The sequence below is a fragment of the Syngnathus floridae genome, chromosome 13, assembly GCF_059516105.1.
Source record: "Syngnathus floridae isolate MCC-2025c chromosome 13, RoL_Sflo_1.0, whole genome shotgun sequence".
Lineage (NCBI taxonomy): Eukaryota > Metazoa > Chordata > Actinopteri > Syngnathiformes > Syngnathidae > Syngnathus > Syngnathus floridae.
This window is the reverse complement of record NC_142425.1, coordinates 2,164,640-2,190,598: the sequence shown is the minus strand read 5'-3', so window position 1 is coordinate 2,190,598 and position 25,959 is coordinate 2,164,640. Positions and strand designations below refer to the sequence as shown.

Genomic DNA, 25,959 nt, shown 5'->3' with positions numbered 1-25,959 from the left:
CCAATCTGATAGAAATAGCCATTAATTATCTGATTTTTTTTCAAAGAGGACCCAGATTTATTAGTTGGATGATTTAATTTGCACGCCAGTACATTGAAAGTAACTTTAAAAAATCGGAAAATAATTAATATGCTGCAATATCTTGGTGATTCTCAGCTCAACTTTATTTACAGCCCACTTTTAAAACAACCACAGATGCATACAGAGTGCTATCCATAAATTAAAATGAGACATATACAGACAGTTAAAATAACAAATGAAGAACAAAACCAGGCAACACAAGACTAAAATAATGCAACTAAACAATGCAACTAACACTTTGCTAAGTTTATCTTCTTGGTAAACTCACACAACACACAATAATAATGCGTAACTAGCCCTAAGCACTTCAACACACACTAAGTAAATGTGAGGTAACTGGTATGCAGTTCCTTTAAACATGAGTAAATATGGGATAACTTATATGCAACTACTTCAAACTTAACAAAGAAAAGCAGTTCCGATCAATAACAATCTATGAATCAAAGCTACAGTTAACTAAAAGGAAATAAGTTCCTTTGAACTAAACAAAGAACATTTTGCCTGTGCAAAGGAGCTCTGCTCATTGCTAGTGAAGACCTCTTACAGAAACAAAACTGAAAGATGAGAGAAGGACAGGAAGGATACATAAAAATGATAGGGTCAAAGGACATCCCTGGAACTAGATAAGAAGAACTTAGTTAAACAAAAAGGAGTTAAACTCGTAAAAGATGATGCCCCAGTTCTGGCAGGCCAAGGCTTCACCGCTAAATTATTCCAACAATCAACTTCATCAAAAGCTCATATCAGGACATGCAGTGCCAAGTGCTGCACCAGGCACCAACACAGAAAACATTCCGTGTGCTCACTGGAGTGAAACAGGGATGTCTACTTCTCCCTTATCTTATTCCTCCTTTGCATTGACTGGATCATGAAACAAACTACCCACAATAAAAAGACAGGCATCCAATGGACTTTGACAGAACAACTAGAACAGTGTTTCCCAACCTTTTTTCAATCACGGCACACCTTTTCAATGGAAAAAATCTCACGGCACACCGCCAACAAAAATCTGTTAAGCTCCTATATTAAAATCAGTTATATTACAACGAAACACGTACAGTCCTATTCCTATATATGTATGGAGAGTCGAATAATTTAATAGAAATAAATACTAAATATTCTTTAAATTGTATTCCTTTTTTTAAATAAAAGTGACAGTTTTTTGAAAAGGTTTTAGACGGTGTAAGAAATAAACTATTTAAAGTGATTGTGATTAAAATAAAAGAATCAACGTGATTTTGTTTACTGTTTTAGACTAGGTCTATAAATATTGCAACAATAAGAACAAAGTCACTTTTAAAGACGCTCTGCTGTTCTGACAGCAGCTGAGTGGCTATCACAGTCGAGGAATCTCGACTTGACTGCTTATTTTACGTATGTGAAAAATAACCAATCCAGGTTCTCCGGTTGAACTGCGTGCTCTGATTTCCATTGGACCACAAACGCACCACAACCGTCATAGTGTCTGTCACTGTTAGCAAAAGCACACAGCAACACACACATAAACTTAATATGTGCCGATGCAATACAATCAGATCGACACAATATGAAATCTCAAGATTCTCCGATTCTGCTCACATGCACGATTAGCAAGTGGCTGACCAGGCCTTGCGCGAACTGACCAGTGGTTTGGCGATCCTGTTTACAATGCGCTCCGTAATTAATATTGGACAATCCCACGGTACAGCTGAACGTCTCTCACGGCACACCAGTGTGCCGCGGCACAGTGGTTGGGAAATACTGAACTAGAAGACCTGGACTTTGCCGATGATATTGCTCTACTCTCACACAGCCACCAACAGATACAGGAGAAAACCCAACTACTCGAAAAAACAGCAGCAGGACTGGGACTAAAAATAAACGGAGCAAAAAACCAAAGTAATGCGATTAAACAACAAAAACACAAATCCCATTAACCTCAGGGGCTCCCCACTGGAAGAAGTAGACAAATTCACATACCTAGGAAGTGTAATTGCAGTGGATGGCGGAACGAAGGAAGATGTGAAATCAAGAATCGGAAAAGCAAGAACAGCATTCAACATATTAGATAAGATCTGGAAAACCAAAAACATTTCACTCAATACTAAACTCAAAATCTTCAACTCCAACGTCAAAACAGTGCTGCTATATGGATCAGAAACATGGAGGACCACCAAACACATCACCACTAAACTGCAAACCTTCACAAATCACTGCCTAAGATGCATCCTCAGGATCTTCTGGCCCAACCGCATCAGCAACACCTGCCTGTGGGACCGCACCAAACAAGAAACAATAGAGATATAGCTTATGAGGAGGAAGTGGAGCTGGATTGGACATACCATGAGAAAAAACAACACGGCTATAACTAAACAGGTGTTAACATGGAACCCACAAGACAAAAGAAGCAGAGGGAGACCCAAAAACAACTGGAGAAGGAGCACTGAGCTGGATGTTAAGAAGAGGGGACTGTCGCGGAAACAGCTGAAGAGAATGGCACAAGACAGACGAGGGTGGAAACTCTTCATCGATGGCCTATGTTCCGAAAGGAACGAAAAGGCTTAAGAAGAAGAAGAAGTTATTCTAAATCACGGACACTGCCCAAGGTGTCTAAGAATGTTCAGTACTTGATTATAGCTTATGTTTTGATTAATGCTTGATGTAACATCGTATTTTGCCTAATGCTAGACGCCAGCCTTGGATTGCTATTGAATGTTCTAGACAGAAGGAAAATATTTTTTGAGTAACAATGAAAAGATATGGTTGGAAGCACGATTAAACTAAGAATATGATGAAGTTAGCAAGTACATGGCGTGTCAAAAGAACAAACAAACAAATGCATGGTAAGTGGTGAGTAAGAACTTTGCATAGTCAGGGAACATTAATGAACTGATGATGTCACACAAATCTTCACATAAGTCCGTACAAAATGACAAAAGTGGAAGGATGATGAATGGACGAGGTGCGACAGTGTATGTGCAAGTGTCAGGTCTAAACACCACCAGACATTAATCCACATGCTGGAAACAAAGAGGAGAATACAACCAGTATTCCTTTTGCTCGCGAGGAGAATTATGTAGAAGGCCCAGTTACAGTCCTCCACCAATTCTGAGCTCCTCTTCCGCTATCTCCTCTTTTTATTTTGGGTTGCCCTGGTTACAAGAGGCGTTGTTACACTAAAGGGAGGGGAGATTGTGGCTGTAGCAACGCTGATTAACTAGTTAACAATGTTGTGTGGTGCGAGGCCGCATGGCCTAGGCCGATTCGTGACCCCAGGAATACAGTCTGTTCTTAGATGGTTGGCAGCCTCGTTCTCGGCTGCGATCTCCAAACCTGGATGCCGTGTCCCTGTAAAACAATCCTCTAGACTTTCTTGCGACGTTTCACACAATAATAACGATGAGTAAATCATCAGATACCTCTCGTGCATACACTCCAACAAACGTTAAGTAGATGTGAGATAACTTGCATGAAGTCTACTTAACCTAACATTGAGTAAATATGGGATAACTTAAAAACTGTTGCGGTCAACAACAATTCATAAATAGGAACTACAAGGTATAATAGAGAAAGAACTTCTCTATAGCTAGACAAAGAACAAAGGTGTTCTGTTCATAACTAGTGAGGGCCTCTTACAAATAAGACAAGGAAGGGAGTATAAGAACTCCCTAAAGCCTGGCAGATATGTTGGCCTTGAGCGAAGGTATGAGACCTCTGGTTCAGGCCGGCCAGCGCTTCTACAAAACTAATTATTCTGACAGCAAGAATAAAAGAAAATGTTTACAGGAAGGTCATTTGGAGATAAAACCAGCAGAGGTGCCAGAGGGAGAACGGCAAGAATCCGGCCAAAGGTGATCGCCAAGGCCAAAAGACAGGAAGGAAAACAACAGCCCCCACCAAGTCAAATACACCGAATCGCCCATAATCAGCACCCAACCCCACGGAACCAGATCTCACCGAACCAGCACCCACTCCCATGGAATCAAACTCTCCTGCAAACTTGCCCCACCCCAAAAGACTCATCACCCATCAAACTCGGCCGACACCGGCATGTGCAATTGATTATAAGCTGACTAAAGAACCTTGAACGTTGCCTTTTCTGAATGGAGACTTTCTGCTCTTGAGCATGGTCGCACGAAAAGCCCAGCGCTGTATTGTACTTTCCTGAAAACAGAGCTTTCTTAATAAGAATCGTGATTGAACTCAACCAACCTGTGTAAGTCTAAATTTTGTTTTGGTGTCTTAGCCTTTTCCTAAAACTGAAGAAATAAAACGAGCATGCAGTGAGTAAATTGGATAACAGGTGATTGGCTATGGCTTTTGCTGTGAGGCGCGCTTCCCAAATTGTGGACCAAATCCAACAACACCCCTGCTGTGCTGTAAAGCACTGTGGGATGATGTACATTACTGACTTTTTGCTAAAATTCCGAACTTATCCGATTTTTCCAAATGTGACATTATCTTTGGGACTCTTAATATAGAAAAGAAATATGAGAATATGCTAAACACAATAATTGTCCTGGGTAAATTTAATTATAAATGTCAACTTTTGAAGACAAAACCATCCTTCTTCACTTTTAACAAAGAATTCTGCCTCTTCTCATCTGTAAAGTTTATGGACAAAAAATAAGCTGTTGTACTGTATACTATGATTAACGATTTTAACCTTCCAGAAAGCCCCTAGTTTAGTTTAGTTTAGTTTCTATGTTCTTTCTTTCTTTCTTTCTTTCTTTCTTTCTTTCTTTCTTTCTTTCTTTCTTTCTTTCTTTCTTTCTTTCTTTCTTTCTTTCTTTCTTTCTTTCTTTCTTTCTTTCTTTCTTTCTTTCTTTCTTTCTTTCTTTCTTTCTTTCTTTCTGTTAGAGATTTGCTCACTCCAACTTATTTTGCAAGAACCACACGGGAGACAAGCAAGTCCTTTTAGACACCTGCAGGTGGAGAGTTCACTCGCTCAAGGAATGAAGTCTGAAACTCTCCCAACTGCAAGGACATATTTATTAAGAGAAAGAGTGGGGGCAAGAGTAGACTGAATAGAAAGCCCTTGTCCTCTGGTCTAAACATTTCAGGGGATGTTTTACGACCTTGTGCTAAGGAGGACAAGGTAAGGTATTTATTACCTGTTGCATTCCAACATAATCCTATGATAAAGATAACCTGGAAAACCCTAACACTTTCATTCTTTCTTTCTTAGTTTTTTTTATTATGTTGATCACTTGTTTGTGGTGACGTAGCTTGTTCTGACAAATCTCAAGTTACAATTATTTTGTAAAATATTTGTTGTACGTGTTTGCATAATTATTAACAAAATTGCACGTTCGCAGTTCTCCTCCTGGCCAGTTGGGGCGGTAATGCCCCATATGGTTAACTAATCGCCGAGAAACATCAACAAAGCAGCAGCAGCAGAGCAAACAGAAAGTGCAGCTCCCTCGGTCTCCAGCACGTCGGCAAAGTTGCGACGCCCATAACAATTCAGGTTGGAGTTAAGATGGAGTCGACACCAGTGGAGCTCGACGGCAGCGTGATGGAGGGCGTGAGTGACGACACGAGACGTCCGCGAGCAATTTCGCAGCCTGCTGCTGGCTCCTGACTCGCCGGCGTCCTGTTCTGTGCTGTTCTGCTGTCCTGTCCTATCCGACCCCCCCCTATGTTTCGTCCGCTTCCTTCTCTGGGTTGTCTCCTCTTGCCTTTCTCCTTTGTTGTTGCTTCCTCGCAGGGCGGCCAAATTTTGAGAGTGGCGGCGGCGCTCAGCTGCATCAGCGGTTCATCCGTCATGATCGCCAAAGTCCGAGCAGGAAGGAGCACCCCGGGACTCAGGTTTAAAAATACAACACGGATACAAAAAGATCCCCTTCAACAACAATCCTTTATAAGTGGACGGGTATTATGAGAACTAGAAGGCGTGTGAGTTCGAGCAGTTTTACAGGGATGGGGGGCTAGGAATCAGAATCTTCTTGACTGGCCGAGTCTATTCAAAACCCATGAGGAATTTGTTTGGGGCAGTTGGAGCCATGCCAGCGTGACACCAAAGAGGCCATCTGAGCAAAAAAGTGGATCGTGCTTCGGACAATTGTGCAAAACGAGGCGGCGTGACCAATTCCTGCTCCTTCGTCCACAATTGCATTTGGTGTCTGTGTTTTTGCCAACGTGTACGCATCCATACCGCAGCGGCATCAGATACGTAGCAGGTCGATGACAACATAGAAAAGAGCCCCGAACCACCTGAACTATTGCCTTCATAGAAAAAGAGAGGTGGTGCTTTCCCTTCACTTGTGTCCCCTGCCAGGCCTCAACACCTGAGCGGCCTTCAGCTGGTTTCCGACATGTGCGGCGGTGTCCTGCGTGGCGGCGCCATCGGCAGTGCCAACGTCAGCCTGACGCCAGGAAAGATTCGAGCTGGAAAGTACACAGCGGACACACGCACGGCAGGGTGAGCGCCTCAACTAAGACGCTAACGCATGCAGATGTGCGCTTTGTAGTCATTCTGGCGCGGTCGTGCCAGGAGTGTGTGTCTTTTACTGCAGGTGGCGCTGCCCTGCGCGCTCTATGCCAACGCCACCACCAACATGTGCCTCCGAGGAGGAACCAACACAGAGATGGCGCCGCAAATCGACTACATTCTCAAGGTAGCCGTCTTCATCGTTCTCATCCTCGCCCTCTCCGTTTGACCAGATGGATGCGGGCGGAATCTGCAAGCTGATGTTTAACGGTGTCTTGGTACATCTTCAGGTCTTCAAACCCATTGTGGAAAAGTTTGGAGTCCGTTTTGACTGTGACATCAAAATGAGGTGCATGAGGGTTGGGCTTGTGTGCTCCACAGTGGCCACATGGTGGCGCCTCCTGGTCACTTTTTCTGCCAGCCATTCCTGATGTGTTACCATGTGTGCGTCAGAGGTTTTTACCCAAAGGGCGGTGGCGAGGTGACCGCAACGGTGTGGCCTGTCAAAGAGTTGCAGGCGCTCACCTTGCTGGAGAGAGGAACCATCACCAAGATTCACGGGTGGGCCTACGTGGCCGGCATCCTGCCTTTCAGGGTACGTCGGCATCTCTGTGCTTTGGTTTGCGCCCGTCTGACAGGGTTGCCACGCTTTTTGTGTCCAGCTGGCCAAGGACATGGCAGCGGCTGCCATGCGCACCATCCGGCGAGAAATCAAGGAGCTGGATGTCAACATTCAAGTGTTGCAGGAGGAGAAGGAGAAAGCCTGCGCAAACGGAAACGGAATCATGTGAGCAAATGTGGCGACGGCCGGACCGGGTCGGGCCTCATTTTGCTTGCAATTCAATGCATGTTTTATTGTCTCATCGTGTCTGGAGCCTTACGCTGCGCAATAAATTGCCGGGTGGCCCCTGTAGAGTGGAGAATAATAATGATTGGGGTTGTTGTGGTCCAAAGGGCTTTGCTCATACAAGCCATCATCATGTCATTGCGGTGGCCTGTTGACAATTTGAAAGGCTGCTGCATATCCAAGTGAGCAGGTGGCCCACGTGCTTTGCTTATGCCGGGCTTGCCGCTTTGACGTCGCACTGCACTTCTTTTTCTGGGTCGGGATCACGATGCCGGTCGCTGATGTCGCGGGCGAGTGGGAAGTCACGGCTGACAGCAACTTCTGCGCCGGTTGGTCTTTGGATGTTTCTCCGAGGCCAAGCTGAGGTGTGCACCGTATACGCGGAGGCTGCCCAAGCGTTTGAAATCACACCTTTTGCTTTGTAGCGCCAGTGTGAATGTTCAGCGCCTCAACCTACACACAATGTAAGCGTAAGAATTCCCTCCCGTCCAAGGTCGGAAGGCATCAAGCGAACAAGCTACTTGAATATTGAGGTCACAAACTGGGCCGAAATCTGATGGGCTTCTTTTGCCAGTCGGTCTCGCCAAACTCGGGCGACTGGGACCTTTGTTCTTTTTCCAGGAGGCGGAGTGACTATTTTGTTGCTGAAGGAAGCATTGCTGAAACCTTTCGCATTTGTTTCTTCTCAGAATCTTTGCAGAGTCTTCCACAGGGTGTCTGTTTGCGGGATCCGCTCTGGGCAAGAAAGGTGAGGATAGCAGCGTTGGACATTCCTCTCACACCCTCGTCTTCACTGGACGGGTGCTTGTGTGTGCGTCTTTCAGGTGTGCCCGCAGACAAAATTGGCATCGAAGCCGGAGAGATGCTACTCAGAAACATATGCCACAACGGCTGCGTTGATGAATTCCTCCAGGACCAGGTAAGCTCCCTGCCCTGCAAGAGGATTAGCGGCTACCAAGCCAGCGTGTTGATGCTCACGCTCTCCTTCAGCTCATCGTCTTCATGGCGCTGGCCAAGGGGACCTCTCGGATCCGAACGGGCGCCATCAGCCTACACACGCAGACCGCCATCCACGTGGCCCAGCAGATGACGCAGGTGAGAGGTCACCTCGCACACACACATACGTATCTGACCTGGGGTCAAAGGTCGACCCTGAGCATGTCGCCTCTGCCATCATTGGTGCTTCAGCTTGGCCCCAAACGGAAGCCTTCCCAGCTCATTGGTCCCCTGCAAGTTTTCCACCTTGCACTCATCATTGTCATCCTGGTTGGCTTTGAATGACATCATGGCACCCTGATCGATAGTCTTCTCTTTTCCAGGCAAAGTTTGCAATAAGAAAATGTGAGGATGAGTTGAACATCACCTACGTCATTGAATGTCAGGGCTCAGGCGTCTCCAACCCAAACCTGTAGACGTGACACTCCGCCCCCTCCCCCACTCTGAAGTTCACTGAATGAATCATCAATAAATGCATGCATCAAGTGTGCTTTCTTTATTGCTCTTGTTTGGCAAGCTCAGAGCCTGAAGCACAGCTGACAGGTGATGACGATGAGTTAGCGCTTGTGAGCCCAGTGGACACGTACAGTCGTTTCTTCATCTTCTTGTCCCATCGGTTGGTGCGGCTGCCACATACGTTGACCCTACGCCTTCAGATAGCATCGCCCGCCCCACTCCCTCCTGTGGCAAGTGGTGCCGTATCCGGTGCCACAAACAACGCCGCTGATGCCCGTGTTCATTGTTCCTTTTCCGCTCTGGTTTTACAGTCATAGGCACATGATGCCATTCATTTTGTAGCTCTGATAGCATTTCAAATGTTGTCCTCATCCCTGTAGACCAACCGTCATGCTGCTGTCTGTCCTTCTTGAGTTGAGGCTGTATCTTCTTTGGATGTTGCCCATGTAGGCACCACTTGGCCAGCAAGGAGCTTCCAGACAGGTATCTTCAACCCAGTCAAACTGAACTGATTGTCTTTGCCATTTATCTCTTTTGGGGGTCGCAAAATCAGATGTTGTCAAGTGGACCAATTCAATTGAAGAGTGGCCTCCTTTCTGAGACATCCCAAGCGTTATTGACCGTTTGACCCGGTGCGGATGTTCTCTCTGCCTCTGTTACCCGAGCCGAGCCCTCTGTTACCTGAGCTGAGCCCGATGTAAACTCACACTTGTGGAAGAAATCCAAGCGTCGGAACACATGACTGGCCCACGCCCCACCCCCCAAGTTGCTCACTCAGTCCTCCGACCTGCAGCGCAATGCAGCGGGATGGCCAGCAGTTCGTCCACCCTGCGAGACCGAGCACGAACTACGTGTGGATCTCTCTGGTTGCAGGTGAGTGTGACGTCAGGGCTGTGACACAAACGTGCACATACTGTGATGGCACGCAGCTGACTCGGCGCCTCGCCCCCAAAACACGGTGTTGTGGCGTCATTATCGACAAGCTGATGTTTGCTGACACTCGGTGTCACAAGTTGTGAAGAATTGTGGAATTTGTTGAACAAAAAGCAGCCGCAAGCTATCCAAAGGTTATGTGAGGAGTCAAATCATAAACCAACACCGAAAGGCGAAAAGCGGTCGCACAACCACACACTTTTTATGCTGATATAATATAAAACTATGCGTGGAATTATCAAAACTATGCGTGGAATTATCAACGATGACGTGCGGAGAGGTAAAATAGCTTCCAATGCGCAGCGCAAGTCTTTCCGACGATACAACTCTCTAATGTACAATTGACTTCTCAATTTGATGAAAATGTAACAAAATTCGCAGAACGTTTAGAACATTTTTTTTAGCAACGGCGAGCTCTAACTAAATCCGTGAGAATTAGGCGATTTAATTTCCTTGCTAATTTCTTGAGAAGCGCGAAGTCGGCTGAGTTCCCAGGAACCCAAAGGCAGCACAGATCGCTCCGTTCGCTGATAGGTTGCAGTCGGCACGGAAGCGCCGGTCGCCGTGGTAACGAATTTTCGTGAGGACTTGCTTAATCTCACTTTCGGACCGCCGCCGACGGTAAACCCAGCTAATGTGCTAACATGCTAACGCGCGCTGACTTGACGGGCTGACGAAAGATTGAAAATTGCCGTGATAAGCGACCGAAAGTTTGCCCGAGAGAAGCGCGTGCGTGATGGGAAGTTGAGGACGGAGATGACAACTTGTTGATGGAGCGGCTAGCTTTGCTGTTAGCCTGCAAGTCGACAAGTTGAGCGTCCAGCATTTTGACGGACCCACATGACCTACACCACCTACAGCCCGTTTCTGTCCGCCTTGTTCGGCGTGACGGACGTCGATGCTGAACCACCGGGAGTCGCAGAGTTGATCAAAGGTGAAAAATATACACGTACTTATTAAAATACAAGTAGAAACTTGCAAGATAGTTTACCATCGTCACTCAGACGGAAATATTGACTCGCGAACCAGTTGAGTGAACTTTTTCGACAGGTTCTACGAAATATGCGCACTCTGAATGAAAGGTCTCGTGAGTTTTGAGACAAAGAAATATAGGTGATCAATTTGCTCTCTTGCTTAGGCCAACGGTGTCAAATTCTTTTGAGTTCCAGGGCCAACCTCACCCCCAATTTGATCCCAAGTGTATATTTCTTTGTATTGAAAATTGGGGGGTCCAGAAATTACAAGATATATGCGAAAATATTCACATTTCTTCTTGTTGCAAGTCAGAGCCGAGTGGGTCTTTTGGGCACCACCAAATCTGACATTGCGGCTGTTGGTCCCAATAAGGTGGTGCCCTCTCCGGGTCGTGCATGTGACCCTGCAGCCGTTGGGATTGTGTTGACGAGTGAGACGAGGCGGACAGGCCAATCATACCAGCGAGGCTGCGTGAGGAGCCTCGATTTAGCGGTCGATTGGCGTTCCCACCCTTCCGCTAGTTGACAAGACGAGCCCGAATGTGTTCCCTCCAGAGGATTGTCTCACCCCCCCAAAACCGAATTGAGAAGCTCAATCGGAGTCCCACCGACAGATGAGGTGGATCGGGCCTCCCAGCAGATCGTTGCCATAGTAACCGCCCGTGGGAGCGCTACACTTTTGTCAGTCTTAATTTCTGGCAAACGGGGAGTCGGGAATACGGAAGGACTGCCTTGGCGGTCATTGCCGACTCCCTGATCACGCGCTTGAGGAACTATCCAGGTGGGCGAGTCAAAGTATGGAGTCCTGATCCCGTGTGCATGCCTCGCAGAGTGGCAACTCATCCCGACACTTGCGTCTTGTGTGCCAGAGCGTCTGTATTTCGCCACGCTACGAAGCAAACCCAAAAGCACGGCCAACACGCACTACTTCTGCACAGATGAGGAGTTTGTCTACGAAAAGTGAGTAGCGGCCTCCCGGCGGCCTCCCGGCGGGCTTCTCATTTGCTTCCTGTACTCTGTCTGGACAGTTTTTATGCAGACTTTGGTCCCCTCAACTTGGCCATGTTGTACCGGTACTGCTGCAAGCTCAACAAGAAGCTCAAGGTGAGTTGCTACTGCCACCGCCCTCCGTTGGAATGTCCACCGGCCGCCTGCGCGCCTTTACAGTCTCTCTGTGTCACACGCTAGATAGGCTGGCTGGGCCGAGAAAAAAAACAATGTTGCTTCATATGTGATCTTGATTGTCAAGGCGCGGCGCAGACTCTTCCACTCAAAAAGAAGCATAAGTGTGCAGCGGTTTCCGTTCTTGAGTGACCTGCGCTACGCCGCCATTTTATGGTTTGGTTCAGCGGCACAGAGGTGTTTTTGGGCCACAAGTAACCACAAGTGCAAAAGCCACTTTGACACGTTCCTGCCTTTTTGACACCTCAGACCGCGAAACAAGTAAAACGAGAGAGGAGAGCGAGCGGCACGTTGCGCTCACAAACGAGGGAGGGCGACGCCGAGTGTTTGGCAGGTTGCCTCGGCGAGCTCTCCAAATGCTGAGCCCACGGTCAAAAGACTTGACGCTTTGGTTGATGATGAAACCTGTCGTTTCATCGATTAATTGATGTCATGTTAAATTTTGTCTGGTGGCAAAAAAAAAAACTAATTTGAGGGAGGTGTCGCCTGACTGTTTTTGAAAGCGCTGCTTGTTTTGCCGGCTGAGGTTTGATTGGGTGTGCGTGTGTGCGCGCAGTCCTTCACGCTGAGCCGTAAGCGAATCGTGCACTACAGCAGCTTCGACCAGAGGAAACGCTCCAACGCTGCCGTGCTCATCGGTGCATATGCGGTGAGACCCCAACGAACAAACGCACGCACGCGTGTACAAGCTGGCTCCCATCTTGGCCTTGATTGTGTGTGGTTCAGGTGATCTACTTGAAGAAAACTCCGGAAGAGGCTTACAGAGCTTTGGTGTCGGGATCCAACGCCGCCTACCTGCCCTTCAGGTCCACACAAAGCCTTCTTAGGGTCTTAATTACATCTGCGTGTGTCTGCATGTGCGCGTTAGGGATAAAGGCTGCACGTGCGCGTCGAGGGTTAAGCAGCTGTTGGACTGTGTCGGCCCCAAAGGCTTTGTGATGAACGTCTGAGTGGTTTTGCACATCCCATTTTTTTCTTCTCAATGTGCTTGATGCCGTGTGTGCATAGGGATGTGTCGTTTGGAAAATGAATGGAAATCGTCAGAGTGTTTTTGCACATACCATTTTCTTCTCAATGTGCGTAGGGACGCGTCGTTTGGGAAATGCACCTTCAACTTGAGCGTTCTGGACTGTTTGCTGGGCATCCGCAAGGTGAGTCTCAATCGCAAGCGCCTGTGCCAATGTCGTTTCCAGGCAACTGCTGTTCTGTTTCCTTGATGTTGTTTTGTCTGTGCTTTCAGGCTCTCCAACATGGGTTCTTTGACTTTGAGACCTTCGATGTGGACGAGTACGAGCATTACGAGGTAGGAGGCAGCCATCCCGTCTCGTTCTGCTCGCTCTGATCCTTCTCGTCATTGACTGTACCTATGCTCAGCGCGTGGAGAACGGAGACCTGAACTGGATTGTTCCAGGAAAACTTCTGGCCTTCAGTGGACCACATGCCAAAAGCAAAATGGAGAACGGTGAGTGTTGTGGCCACTTCCCCAAAAGGGATGTGTGGCGTTGCCACCGTTGATGAACTGGGCCTGTAACCTGCAGGCTACCCCCTCCACGCGCCTGAGTCATACTTCCCGTACTTCCGGTCGCGTGGTGTAGTGGCGGTGGTGCGTCTGAACAAGAAGATCTATGAGGCGGCCCGCTTCACCGATGGCGGCTTCCGCCACTGGGACCTGTTCTTCCTGGATGGGAGCACGCCTGGTGATAACATCACACGGCGCTTCCTCGCGCTGTGCGACACCACGCCCGGTGCACTGGCTGTGCATTGCAAAGGTGAGTGACTGCATGCGCACGTGCGTGGCTCGCTTGGCCCTCCCACTCTCACGCACTGGCGCCGCCCACAGCCGGCCTGGGCAGGACGGGCACGCTGATCGGCTGCTACCTGATGAAGCACTACCGCTTCAGCGCCGCCGAAGCCATCGCTTGGATCCGCATCTGCAGGCCCGGCTCCGTCATTGGACCTCAGCAGCACTTCCTGCAAGAGTGAGCCCGAAGAAGGGACGGGGACGATTCACACCGTTGCGTACCATTCGCTTCCCTTGTGACCAAGACTTGTGTTTGTGGGCAGGAAGCAGGCGTGGCTTTGGTTGCTAGGAAACCACCATTGCTTGCAAGGGTCAAAGGCCGCTGAGGACGAGGACCACGTCGGCGACCTGGCATCCGGGGTGAAGTTCCTGGCCTTAAACGACGTTGAGCAACTTTCTTTCGCCGAGGACTGTCTGCGCCAGGTACACAAAGGTGCACGCCAACACACGCACACAGACACACGCCTTTGTGTTGTGTCGCTGCAGGGCGACGCCAGTGAGCGGTCGCCTCCGACTCAGGGAGACAAACTGCGAGCTCTTAAAGGTCGCCGCCTCTTCCGGCCCGCCGCCGCCGCCTCTTCTTCGGCTTTGAGGTATGAGTGGCTCCATCCCTCTACTCCCCTCACCCACCCGTCAATCAAAAGTTCCCTGAGCTCTGAATGACATCCAGATGCATCGCTTTGCCTTGCAGGGTAGAGCAGCATGGCGGCACGCCCACAAGGCCTATCAGGTCAGCGCACGCCACAAACGCATGCCCAGACAGGACGGGTGCATGACGAACATAGCGACAATGTGAAGACCGAGACGGACGTTCCAAAGGCTCACTCGCTGATACCAGTGGCGTTTAAATAAGTCTGAAAGCAATGTTGGATCATTGCAATGGTAGACTCTTTTGACTATTTTCTTCTGACAAAAGGCACAAGAGTCACTCTGCATCACAGAACCAAAGTTGAAAATAAGGTCCGTTTGCAAAAAAGTGCCAAATCATCCCGAATACTCGCCCTGTTTTTAGCCTTTGTCCAAAATAAGTGGTTAGCAAATAAACGTCTTACAAAACATTAATTAGCATGACAAGAACCGTTATAGCAAGTTGAGCGCATCAGCCTTCAGTCAGCCATGTTTGCCTTTTGACTTCCCCCATCATTTAAAGGCCACAAGACTTGTACAACTATCGTCAGCCTTTGCAGGCTCCCATATCTGCTTCCGATACTTGCCTGTGCTTGGCAATGACCAAGACACTGACCATGACACAATTCTGCCTGAAAAATGCCACAAAGAATTTCCAATGGTGTCTCGTCAGACTGCGGGTGGGTGCTGAAGGCGGCACCGCCCCCTCACCGTTGAAGTTCTTCAAGTCGCCGGCGTCCTCTGCGAGGATCGCTCGCAGCGGCTCTTCATCGACGAGCGGCTTGAGGTCAGACGCTTCCCTTGCTCCTTCTTCTTTTCGTCTCGCTCAGCTTATTGGCCGTTGTCATTGTCTTGATGTGTGCGTGTGTGCGTGTGCGCGTGCGCACGCGCCTGCACCCGAATGGCCAGCTCGCTCTGCGACATACACGCCGCGCACACGCCCTTGTCTTTGTTCCCGCGTGGGTACGCTAGCTCGTTGATGCTGGGACGCCATCTGAGCCGCTCCTTTCCTGTAAGTCCGCTGGCCCCGCCCCTCTGTACGGATTGCTTTGCTGTGACATTACCAGAAACACACTCGTTTCCTTACTTTCCGAGCGCATGTGTGTGTGTTTGCCGTGGATGAGTTTTGACGTGTGGTATGTTGGTCCCCATGCCCCAAATGCTATCGTTGACCTGCCCACAAAAAGTGTACTGAAAAGTGTGATCACATCGTCATCATGAGGAACCGGCGGCGCGTCACGCGAATGTTGGTTACAAGCTCGTGAGCAACTCTGAGTTTTTTTTTTTTTTTTTCTTTCTTCAGTCGCTTCAGTCTGACTGCATCGACTTCTAGAAGGTCCCATGTTCCCTGAATGCAGTGCACGCATTCCAGGACCTCCAAGGTGTGTCTCGGGAAGCAAAGAAGGAAAGTTTCAATCAAGACGTCGCGATCAGCTGGGGGAACAGCCATTCTGTTGTCACGGTTACCACCTTCAGCGTCCTCATTTTTTCAATGACGTCACCTCGGAAAGGCCCGATGAGGTGCGACCTATGACCTGACCTTTTGTGAGAAGATGAGTGACTCACACCGGAAGGGTGTAAGCGCAGCACTAGCCGATAGCCCCAGGCCGGAGTCTGGTTTTAATGTTTGATTTGAATGTTTTTTTTTTTTTAATGTCACTTTATCCTGACTTTGATGAAGGTGATTGGTCATCTGTGGACCTGTGACCAATCACACCATCACTCCAGTCCTCTACCTCTTCCGTTGGTTTTGTTATAGGAAGGAATTTTAAAGTAAGACTCGTGGGAGCCAAGTCCCAGTCTGGCTCTAAATTTGATAGTCTCAACTTTGAAGTTTGTTCACTGGTAAAAGGAAGCACGGAAGCGATTTCCCAAAAGAGGAGCAAGCACTGTTGTGATGAGAGCAGCATTTGCTCTTATTTTGAAGGGGAGCTCCCCGTTGATGTTTGATTATTTGGGAAAGACATCTATTTTCTTCTAAGTCCTTCAAGCAGAAGGAAATAAATTATTTTTCTTGATGTCTTTTCTGCTCTGAGCGGTCACATTCGGTGACACAATATGTTGTCGTCGTACCAAAGTCAATCGCAAGTTGTCGTGTCACCCGCAGCCCGCTGATGATTCTGTATTGTGTCTTGAGTCAAGACGAGTGATGAGCGGAAATCCGCAGTTCCTGTGCCGGGCAGCAGGGGTAGCTCGTTCTTTGTCTTCCTCCGCTTGGGCTCCGGAGCTCTCGTCAAGACCGAGCCGCTCACATGCACGAAGACTGGCACAGAGCTCGGAGGTCTGCTCCGCCAAACTGCGTCCGTACGTCCGTCCGTGATGACCGCCAGGCTTCGTCTCGTCTGCCTGTTGCTCTCAGGTGACCCTTTCTTCCTTTGCTGCTGAGGTTCAGGGTTCCGACTAGAGCTTACCTTTTGCTTCCTCCTGTGTTTGTTCATATCAAGCGTAGCGTTGAAACAGTCAGGAATGAGCGCATGATTCACAATCGAACACACCTGATTTTGTTGGATGACGATGCATAGACTGAAAACATTGGTCGAAAAGACTCCTGAATCACAGCAATTTTAGATTTCATTGCTTAGACCCGCAATCAAACCCACGGCCCGGGGGCCATTTGCGGGCTGCAGGATGACATGACATGAGAGTTAGGGCCATTAGAGGCAGTTGCTTTGGTGCAGTACTGACTGTCCGTGTCTGCTTCAAGTCCCTGAGCTGGCTTGCGCCAAGGCCTGCTCTGTGAGTAACCAAGCGCAGGCTTCCCCCCGCTGGACGTTGTCCTCGAGAGAGCGCCTGACGGTGTCTTCCGATTGCTCAATGTGATGGTGCGCAATTCGGGCCTCTACCAGGTCAACTTCAGCAACCCCTCCAGCTGCAGGGACAGAATCCGATTGGAGAAACTCGCCTTTAGCGCGAAGTGGCGCTACTCCAAAGTTTGCAAAAACGTCGTTGCACTTGAAGTCGGGCCATTACCATTGCTTGCTGCCCACCAAGGGCATCTAAAATGGTTGAAGCTCCCAAAGACAGAAAGGCGCTCATTGTTGTGTTATGTGCTGCTGTGGTGGTGGGCGGCTGCGGTGCAGGTGTGCTGGCGTGGCACCGCTGCGGGGTGTCTCTGCAGGTGGATCTTTCTCCCAGCAGGCCGCTCTTCAAACTGGGCGAGCGGCAACAGCTGGCATGCTTCGTCGACGGCTGCCCCGTCACGCCCGTCATTTCGTGGACGCCGCTCGACGACCGACCACTCAATGCCCGTGTCCGGACACGGGACAACCTGTCACTGCTCACCTTTGAACCTGTGGATATGGAGCACGAAGGTCCCCTGCTGTGTAAAGTCACCTGTGGGGAGCAGCACAAACAGGCCAAAACACACATCAGACTTTACGGTCAGCTCAAGCACACGCGTGACATCCATCTAGCCTGACACGCATGGAGCTAGAAGGATTGATTGATTAGCCAACGTCAGTCATGTCATCACCGCTTTTGTCTTTCAGCCTTCCCGTCAGACCCGGAGATCCGAGGTTATGACCCTGTCCGCGCAGGGGAGGAGTCCACGCTGACGTGTCAACTGCGTGACCTTTACCCTGCCGAGAGGCTGACTCTAGATTGGCTGAGGGGAGGTCAGGTCGTGCGCAGCGTGCCAGGAGAGGCCGGGGCCACCTCCGTCCAATCGGCTTACACCTTCACGCCTCAGAGGGCGGAGTCTGGCGAGAACCTCACCTGCAGAGCCACCCTTGACCTGGACGACCTGCCCCCCCCGGAACGCACCCGGCAGACTGTCACTCGGCTCCACGTGACATGTAAGCACGTGTGTGATGCCATGTTGCCCTGCCAGTTGGTGTTGCTATGGCAGCGATGATTACGATGATGATGGCAGCGCGCTTCCCTACAGTTGCTCCGGTGGTGACGGTGCTGTCGGACCCCGGCACGGTGTCGTCAGGGTCCGTCCTGATCCTGAGCTGTTCGGCGTCCGGCAACCCAGCGCCCGTCCTCATGTGGACCTTCAGGTCCGAGGATGGTGGGCCGTTGGAGGTCAAAGGTCACAGTGAGACGCTTGTGCTGGCCGCGCAGGCGGGAGAGTTTCGCTGTGAGGCCCGCAACCACGAGGGAAAAGACAGCAAGACTGTCCGCGTGCGCATCAATGGTGAGAGGCTACCGTGTGCATGCTCGTGCACAGCTCGCAAGAGGTCATGGGTCAGCAGGCGTGATTGCGCTTTTGGGCTGCCTGCAGCTTCGCCCAGCAACACCTCCATGTTGGTGAGTCCGGGTCGGGAGCTTATGGAGGGCCAGCGTGTCACCTTTACCTGTCGCTCCCATGGAGCACCGCCCCCCGTCCTGGTGCTGAGTAGGGAGGGGGTGGAGCTTTGGAGGTCTGACTCCACCCCCTGGCTAACCTTTAGCCTGTCCGTGCGGCCCGATGACGCTGGCCAGTACCGATGCGACGCCAGCAACCCCTTGGGAACGCAACGCGTTACACAAAATGTCACGGTGGCGGGTAAGAACCGCAAGCATACACGCTAGTGCCACACAATCAGGTGACAACGACACGCAAACAACACTCGTGGCGCCCACGCCAACAAATCAGCCATGCAACCGCGACCGGCTCATTTGATGCCATCTTTGACAGTAGACAGTCTTCTCTTGTGAAATATGGCATATGAGTTGAATGGTTCTTGGTTGCAAGCTAACCAGTCCTTTTCGCTTCGTTGCTGTTGATTTGCATTTCTTTCATCATGTTGCAAAAGACTCAAGGCTGTGGCCATTTTGGCCGGCTTTAGGGATTCAATCCGAATCTTGTCACACTAACAAGGTCCTGTGCACGTTTGCCGAAGCTCCTCCCAGGAACACGACGGTGGTGGTTGCGCCATCGGCAGCAGTGTCGGCGGGCCAGAACGTTACAGTGTCCTGCCGAAGCGCAGGCTTCCCCCCGCCGAATGTTGTCCTCGAGAGAGCAGCCGACGGCACGCAGCGCCGCTCCGCCGACGGCGTCTTCCGATTGCTCAATGTGACGGTGCGCGATTCGGGCCTCTACCGGGTCAACGCCAGCAACCCCTTGGGCCACCAAGTCCGAGTGTTCCGCCTCAGCGTGACAGGTGCCGCTTTGGCTGCCCTAAGCTTTCACGGTGCCGTTTTCTGTCGGCCCAACTTCTACACGGGTCATTGTATTGCAGAGCCCGGAGCTAGGACTCTGCCCGCTCTCGCCGCTATCCTGGTGCCCGTTGCCGCTGCACTGGTCCTGGACCACCTCAGAAGGTCCAAAAAGAAAGGGTCCTACCGGATGACGTCCTCCACCCCTGCGCCTGAACAGCACCCTTTCAGCGCTTGAACGCAGCAGCCCGCAAAGACCCCCGACCCTACCCACCTGAAGTGGCCCCTCACCATTGACCACTGGTGACTTGTCAAATGAGGTTGCAGAACCGTCGCTCGCTCGACAATGCTTGCATTGGAGCTCATCACCTTGGAATAAAGAAATGGCCGGTGAGGCAGTCAAGGCGGCCGGCTCTCCGTCCAACTTGTCGTGTAAGGCTGCGTTTGCTGGCAACTGGCCAAAGAGCCCCTGAATGGGGTCTGCGCTCATTGGTCGCCCAAGCGGGCCAAGTTTGCGTCCCGGTTCCCAGCCTGTGCGCGAGCTGGGCCTTGGTGTTTCCCAGGCGACAGAAAGCCTCGTTGGGGAGCTGCTTGGGATTCACGCAGGGACCTCTGCGAAAGTTGTAAATGTTGGGTGTGCAGTGTTTTTCCACCTGCGACCTGTGACCCTCTTGCAGGCCGCGAACAATGATTGTGCTGCATGTCAGCGTTTCAATGTCCCTCCTGATGCATCCGTCTTGCCCGCTTGCAAGAGCAAACATAAACTTAAATTTGGCTGAATAAGATAATCTTTTGATCTTGGAAGACGTCCTCGTTTGGGTTTGAAGCTGTATTGAGGCGTTGAGCAAGATGAGTTTTGGCTTCCATCCACGCCGACCGAGGAGATTTGATGAGTCAGCAGTACGGAGGTGGCCGGAGTCGAACGAAGTAGCGGGACATCGCCCAGTTTCATGGTTGCTTCATCACTTGAAGCCGCACGCACGCAAATGCATCCGTGGCAATCACTTCTCAACATCGATCGCGCCCGTCCGTCAGTCTTTTCTAAGATAATAAACGATGCAATAAGGCTGTCAGCCACACGCGCGCGGGTTAACACAAACACCGGAAGAGCACAACAATGCAGTCGTGCTTGCAGGCATTATTCCAGATTTTCTTTTTCTCTTCCTGGCCAGGGCTGGACGGTCTTAACTGGGGCTTCACAAATTGCGCTCTGCGGGCGAATCCCTGTCAGTCCCAAAGCCGTCCTCACCGCCATCTGCCGTTCACATCAAGCGCAGCAGCCCACCGGAAGTGCCCTTTCTAGGCATTTGTTGGGAAATCCACGCGAGCGGAAACGTTGCACTAGCTTAACGTGTCTACCCGTGCGTTTGTTTGTACGCGTGCGCGCTTGCCGTCTGCGTCTATGTGTCTGTGTGACAAGCATGTTGCCTTTATCCATCAAGGACGACGAGTACAAACCTGCCAAGTTCAATTTGCTGCTCAAGCTGTCAGGATGGATCAGGTAAGCGACGATGCTAACGCGGTTACCACGCAACACGAGCGCAAAAGAAACAGCAAGTTAACGTGCTCGTTTTGTTTTCTTTTGTTGGTGTGGGAGCGGGATACATCTAAGTGCTTTTATGCGTTCCCAGGTCTATTTTGTCCGACAAAACGTCGAGAAATTTGTTCTTCTTCTTGTGCTTGAACCTTTCCTTCGCCTTTGTGGAGCTGAGTTACGGCATCTGGAGCAACAGGTAAGCCGAAAAGCACAAACCAAAAACGTGCAAGGACAGAACAGCAGAAAGCAACGGGTGCAACGTCTGCAAGGCTCGCCAACCTTCGCATTCACCCCGTCGCTTGCCTGTTGCGTACGCCGTCGATCTGCCACGTATGTATGCACATCTGTGCGTGCCCGTGCTCGAGAACAGGAAGTGACGCAACAGGAGAAACGCTGCATTCGGGGCAAGTGGGACTTCCGACTTCCAACCAGGAAAATTGCACTCCACTTTGAACGGGAAGATCCGAGTTGCAAAGTGTGGAAAACAAGGACTATGAGAATGCTCTTGTGCATGCCTTCAGTCTAGGTCTGATCTCGGACTCGTTCCACATGTTCTTCGACTGCACGGCGCTGCTGGCGGGCCTGGCGGCCTCTGTCATCTCCAGGTGGCGCTCCAATGACAGCTTCTCTTACGGGTGAGCTGTGGCCGGACGACATCATGGAGCGGGAGGCGATCCCTCCAGTTCCCGCCCACACCCAAACGTCTAACTTAACCATGTGTGTCAGCTATGTCAGAGCCGAGGTCATAGGCGGCTTCGTCAACGGACTCTTCCTCATCTTCACTGCTTTCTTCATCTTCTCTGAAGGCGTTGAGGTCACGTACACACACTCACATGAACAAAGTGTGGAAGTGTCATGTGCGTAACATGATTACGCGTGTGACAGAGAGCTCTGGAGCCTCCGGACGTTCATCACGAGCGTCTTCTTCCTGTCTCAGTGGCTGGCCTGCTCGTCAACCTGGTGGGAATCTTTGTTTTCCAACACGGAGGACATGGACACTCGCATGGAGAGCAAGGTAACGTGCACGCCACTGCAACCACTTTTTGCAAAACTTGGAAGAGTCGCACTTTGGCGTAGGACACTCCATGAGTTGCGCGCTTGAATGGTGTTGACATGACAACTGGTCTTTTGTCTCCACCCCCCACAGATCACGGACACAGCCATTCGTTGTTTAACGGTAGCGCGTGCCATGGCAACCATGGCGGCCACGCTCATGGTGGCCACGCCCATGACGGCAACGACGGGCACGGCGGTCATGCCTACGAAGACCACGCGCACCACGCCGGTCACCACGGGCATAGTCACCATGATCCTGACGGTAGGTTACTTGATAATGATGGTGCGTGTTGTGATATAAACGAATTATATAATTTAAAATGTTGGCTATGGAAATAGTCTTTTTTTTTTAAATACAAAACTAAACTGACAATTTGTGCCCCTAAAAGCATTCATGTCGCATGATGACATCACATGACATGCAATGAAATGAAATGATGACATACGAAAACTGACGCATGCTTTGTGTTGACAGACGAGCGTCGACCGGGTTCCAGTAAACAGATCCTCCAAGGTGAGGCACTCCTACTGCAAACCCAACTCCACTTGTTTTACTGATGTCACTTGTCGTGTGCACGCGCGCGCGTCAGGTGTGCTGCTGCACATCATGGCCGACACTCTGGGCAGCGTGGGCGTGATCGTTTCAGCTCTTCTGATGCAGAATTACAACTTGATGATAGCTGACCCCATCTGCTCCATGCTCATCGCGATCCTCATCGGAATCAGGTGACGTGGGGCTCGCGCGCACTCGCCACTTTGCGGAAGCACATGACAGAGTCTTTGTCTGTCAGTGTGGTCCCGTTGCTGCGAGAGTCCATCGGCATCCTGATGCAGAGAACGCCCCCATACCTGGAGCACGCCCTTCCCGAATGCTATCAGCGGGTAGGTGGTGGCGCCGCCTGCCGGTCTTAGGGCACACGTTTGACGCGTGTGCCGCTGCTGCATTCAGGTGCAGCAGCTCGAGGGCGTGTACAACGTGCAGCAGCCACACTTCTGGACCTTGTGCAGCGACGTCTACGTGGGAACCCTCAGAGTGGCCGTGGCCCCCGACGCCGACACCCGCTGGATACTCAGCCAGACGCACAACATCTTCACGCAGGTCGTTCGCCTTGCCATGTTGCCGTATGCGCTTGCGTCCTGGTCCCGTCCAGGTTGGCTCAAATTACTTTCACCACAAGTGTTGAACTTGGCTCATCGTGTTCTTTTTTTTGGTTCTCTGACTTCGTTTGATTCTGCCGGGCCCATATGTGTGTGTGGGACTCAACGGTCTAAACCGAATTCAACTAATAGGGGCAAGGCAATGTCACATTTGTGTATGTGTTAAGTATCAGTTGCCGATATCAGCATCCTTCACCATTACTTGATACCCTGAGATAAGGCCAGAATCGGCCATCCCTAGGAGTAGTTGAACAATTTGTGTGCGTGTCGAAGGCACTTTTTTGTATGTTTTTTTTGTTTTAAATCAGGTCTGAAGTCAAGTGGCTTCTGCACTCACTGACATTGAGGTTGGGGCTTGGGCACGTTGTTTTACCTTGTTCTGCTGCGGTGCCCCCTGGTGTAACTTTTGTGGTGTGCGCAGGTGGGCGTTAGGCAGCTCTACGCACAAATTGACATGGCTGCCATGTAGAGGCTCCTCTTCTCTGGACTCTGGGACCAATCACAGTCTGTGGCGGTGATCTCTGGTCTCACCCGGGGTCACGGCGGGACCTTTCGTGGATGGGGCCTGACTGTGATGAACCTGGCCGGACCGCTCCACCCCCTCCGTTCGGCCCAGCCCTGCCCGCATGGAGCTTGGAGCAAATTGTGGGAAAGTGCCTTGGCTCTTCATCATGGCCCGCCCCCTGACACAATGCTGCTAGCTAACCGTGTGTGTGTACGCCCTCGTGCCAATCCATGTGACCTGTCCCCAACAATAATAAAAGGTTGTTTGAGGTCAATGTCATTGTTTGATTACACAGTTAGTTGATGTCATTGCATTCCATGCTGACAGGAAACAAGACGCATGTGTTTGTGTCACAGATCACACCAGCATTTTTATTGCAATATTATATATTTAAATTGTTTATTTGGGCAAGTACACAACACATTTATTACAGTTCCATTTCACATTTGACATGACTTGTGGAAAAGGGAAGTGGCTGGAAGCAATTTGCTTATCTAGCCCCGTCCCGACTTCAACCAGGGTTTCAATGTCTGACACACAATCTACATTAGAGATTATTAATAATCTGGAGTTGGAAAATGATCTGTATACAGAAATGGTTTGAATACAGCAATAACAATTTACAATGATATGCAGTAACGTTTAATTAATTTCAAGAGAGTCTGAGTCACTATTCCGAAGGCACCCCGGGCATCGTCCCCAGCAACAGGCGGCACTTGCACTAATCGATCACACAGCTAATTGTCTCTGACACTGCCGTGCTGTATCTTGACCATTGTCGCGTTGAGACCAGCCATCTCACGACAGAGCATTTCATCTGTGATTTTTGCCCTCTGGTCCAGCTTGTCGTACAGGTACAGCATGACGATGAAGATTTACACATCTTCCACATCTTCCGTTTGCAACACGTCAAGGCATATGACACGCCACTTGCTCCAGCTATTATCGATTGTGTACCCTGTGTTGTGCCAATGTAGTTACCCCAGTGAAAATATGTATCCTCTGACGCGGGAGCGCGCACGCCTTGAATGGAAAGCGGAAACCGATGCTGTACCAGCTTGTTTTCAATAAAAACATGAAGAACACACGTTAGCGTCAGTCAACTTCCATTTTTAGAAAGGTTTTTATAGTATTTAATTTAAGTTCATTCGCGTTCTTCCGTTGACAAGAGGTGCGTTCAAAGACCAATATTACAGTCGGAACACTCAATCACTTCCCCAAAAAGCAATGATTATTACATGAGCTGTTTGCATAAACCTCGATGGAAAGGAGGCCCACGTTTTGGGGAACATTACATGCTACAAGGAGTATATATTACAAAGGGGACTTTATATTTCATTGTGATGATCATCCCCTGCGAGCATTTTGACGTCTAATAGACGTCTATTAGACGCATAGTTTTTTTTTAAAAAAAAAAAAAAAAAGTCACCCGCCTAATGCTCATCCTCGTTTTCCTGGCCTGACCCTTCAGAGCGGTCGCCTTCGAGACGATCTGATCGGATGTGATTGAGGGATGCCAGATGTCTATTAGATATATATATATATATATATATATATATATATATATATATATATATATATATATATATATATATATATATATATATATATATATATATATATATATATATATATATATATATATATATATATGCTACCCAGACGTTTCGGCTAACACACGTCTAAAAATAGTCTAAAGGTGAAATAAAAATAGACGTCTATGCCGTAGACGTCTATAACATAGATGTCTAATAGACGTCTATATGTGAAAGTTTTTTCAGACGTCTGCAGGATAGACGTCTATTAAAGGTCTATTAGACGTGTAGATCATTAATCAATTTTTATTTTTCAGGTATTTTTAAAACAATTTAATATATTTGTATTTATTAATTTGATTTAAAAATGCCAATGCATAATAATTACATGCTGACACGACAGCAACATAAGTGTTCATTAAAAAAAAAGCCAGGCACGTTTTGTGATGAAATCATCAATACCGAGAATGATTTGAGTGAATGACTTTCAGTCATGAATTTCAGTTCTGAAGGCTTCTTTTGTCCCAAGCAAGTGTTAGGCTGCGGATACTAAATTTGTAACAGGAGCTCTGTTAGAATGTCAACCCGTTAGAATAAATCCCTCGCCCCCAAATCAAAACGGTGAGCCCAAGCTATCAACTGACTTCTTCTCTGCCGTCTTGGGGTTCTTTTCAGGTAGTGTGGCAAATTTGCCTTCCTAGGCAAAGTTACAGAGAGGTACAAATTCTCTCAGCAGCCCTGTTAGAATAACCACCACCCTTCCCCTGCCGCGGGAGC

At 49.5% G+C, this 25,959-nt stretch overlaps 4 protein-coding genes across 12 annotated transcripts; all 4 read left to right on the top strand.

Annotated features, from left to right (window-relative positions):
- The first annotated feature begins 5,418 nt into the window (after positions 1-5,418).
- Positions 5,419-9,460, top strand: rtca (RNA 3'-terminal phosphate cyclase). 3 transcript variants are annotated; one of them, XM_088394784.1, is made up of 11 exons: positions 5,419-5,587; positions 5,771-5,871; positions 6,341-6,484; positions 6,557-6,680; positions 6,784-6,842; positions 6,947-7,088; positions 7,156-7,280; positions 8,030-8,088; positions 8,165-8,259; positions 8,331-8,435; positions 9,173-9,460. In XM_088394784.1, exons 1-11 carry the CDS (start codon positions 5,543-5,545, stop codon positions 9,203-9,205), a joined length of 1,032 nt encoding a protein of 343 aa, XP_088250910.1. In that variant the 5' UTR covers positions 5,419-5,542; the 3' UTR covers positions 9,206-9,460. The 3 variants fall into 3 exon arrangements, with proteins under 3 accessions (XP_088250910.1, XP_088250909.1, XP_088250908.1); XM_088394783.1 differs by lacking the exon at positions 9,173-9,460 and adding an exon at positions 8,660-8,822; XM_088394782.1 differs by lacking the exons at positions 5,419-5,587; positions 9,173-9,460 and adding an exon at positions 8,660-8,822 and having other exon boundaries at positions 5,687-5,871.
- A 62-nt stretch (positions 9,461-9,522) lies between these two features.
- cdc14ab (cell division cycle 14Ab) lies at positions 9,523-16,327 on the top strand. Of its 6 annotated transcripts, none has more exons than XM_088394773.1 (15): positions 9,523-9,665; positions 11,530-11,659; positions 11,728-11,803; positions 12,438-12,530; positions 12,608-12,687; positions 12,966-13,032; positions 13,122-13,184; positions 13,256-13,343; positions 13,420-13,650; positions 13,722-13,860; positions 13,946-14,105; positions 14,169-14,275; positions 14,374-14,412; positions 14,983-15,096; positions 15,613-16,327. In XM_088394773.1, exons 1-15 carry the CDS (start codon positions 9,590-9,592, stop codon positions 15,659-15,661), a joined length of 1,512 nt encoding a protein of 503 aa, XP_088250899.1. In that variant the 5' UTR covers positions 9,523-9,589; the 3' UTR covers positions 15,662-16,327. The 6 variants fall into 6 exon arrangements, 5 of the variants coding, with proteins under 5 accessions (XP_088250899.1, XP_088250901.1, XP_088250897.1 ...); XM_088394775.1 differs by having other exon boundaries at positions 9,525-9,665; positions 11,569-11,659; XR_015862214.1 differs by lacking the exon at positions 9,523-9,665 and adding an exon at positions 9,721-10,659 and having other exon boundaries at positions 14,960-15,096.
- A 151-nt stretch (positions 16,328-16,478) lies between these two features.
- Positions 16,479-19,815, top strand: vcam1b (vascular cell adhesion molecule 1b). 2 transcript variants are annotated; one of them, XM_088394777.1, is made up of 7 exons: positions 16,479-16,668; positions 17,390-17,689; positions 17,798-18,103; positions 18,196-18,447; positions 18,535-18,798; positions 19,136-19,396; positions 19,475-19,815. In XM_088394777.1, the coding sequence occupies exons 1-7, from the start codon at positions 16,629-16,631 to the stop codon at positions 19,627-19,629; spliced, it is 1,578 nt and encodes a 525-aa protein (XP_088250903.1). In that variant the 5' UTR covers positions 16,479-16,628; the 3' UTR covers positions 19,630-19,815. The 2 variants fall into 2 exon arrangements, with proteins under 2 accessions (XP_088250903.1, XP_088250902.1); XM_088394776.1 differs by having other exon boundaries at positions 18,181-18,447.
- A 737-nt stretch (positions 19,816-20,552) lies between these two features.
- On the top strand, positions 20,553-23,921 carry slc30a7 (solute carrier family 30 member 7). Its single transcript, XM_088394770.1, has 11 exons — positions 20,553-20,892; positions 21,023-21,124; positions 21,450-21,563; positions 21,655-21,742; positions 21,814-21,943; positions 22,076-22,246; positions 22,460-22,498; positions 22,575-22,710; positions 22,776-22,866; positions 22,934-23,083; positions 23,564-23,921. Exons 1-11 carry the CDS (start codon positions 20,813-20,815, stop codon positions 23,609-23,611), a joined length of 1,149 nt encoding a protein of 382 aa, XP_088250896.1. The 5' UTR covers positions 20,553-20,812; the 3' UTR covers positions 23,612-23,921.
- Positions 23,922-25,959: the final 2,038 nt, after the last annotated feature.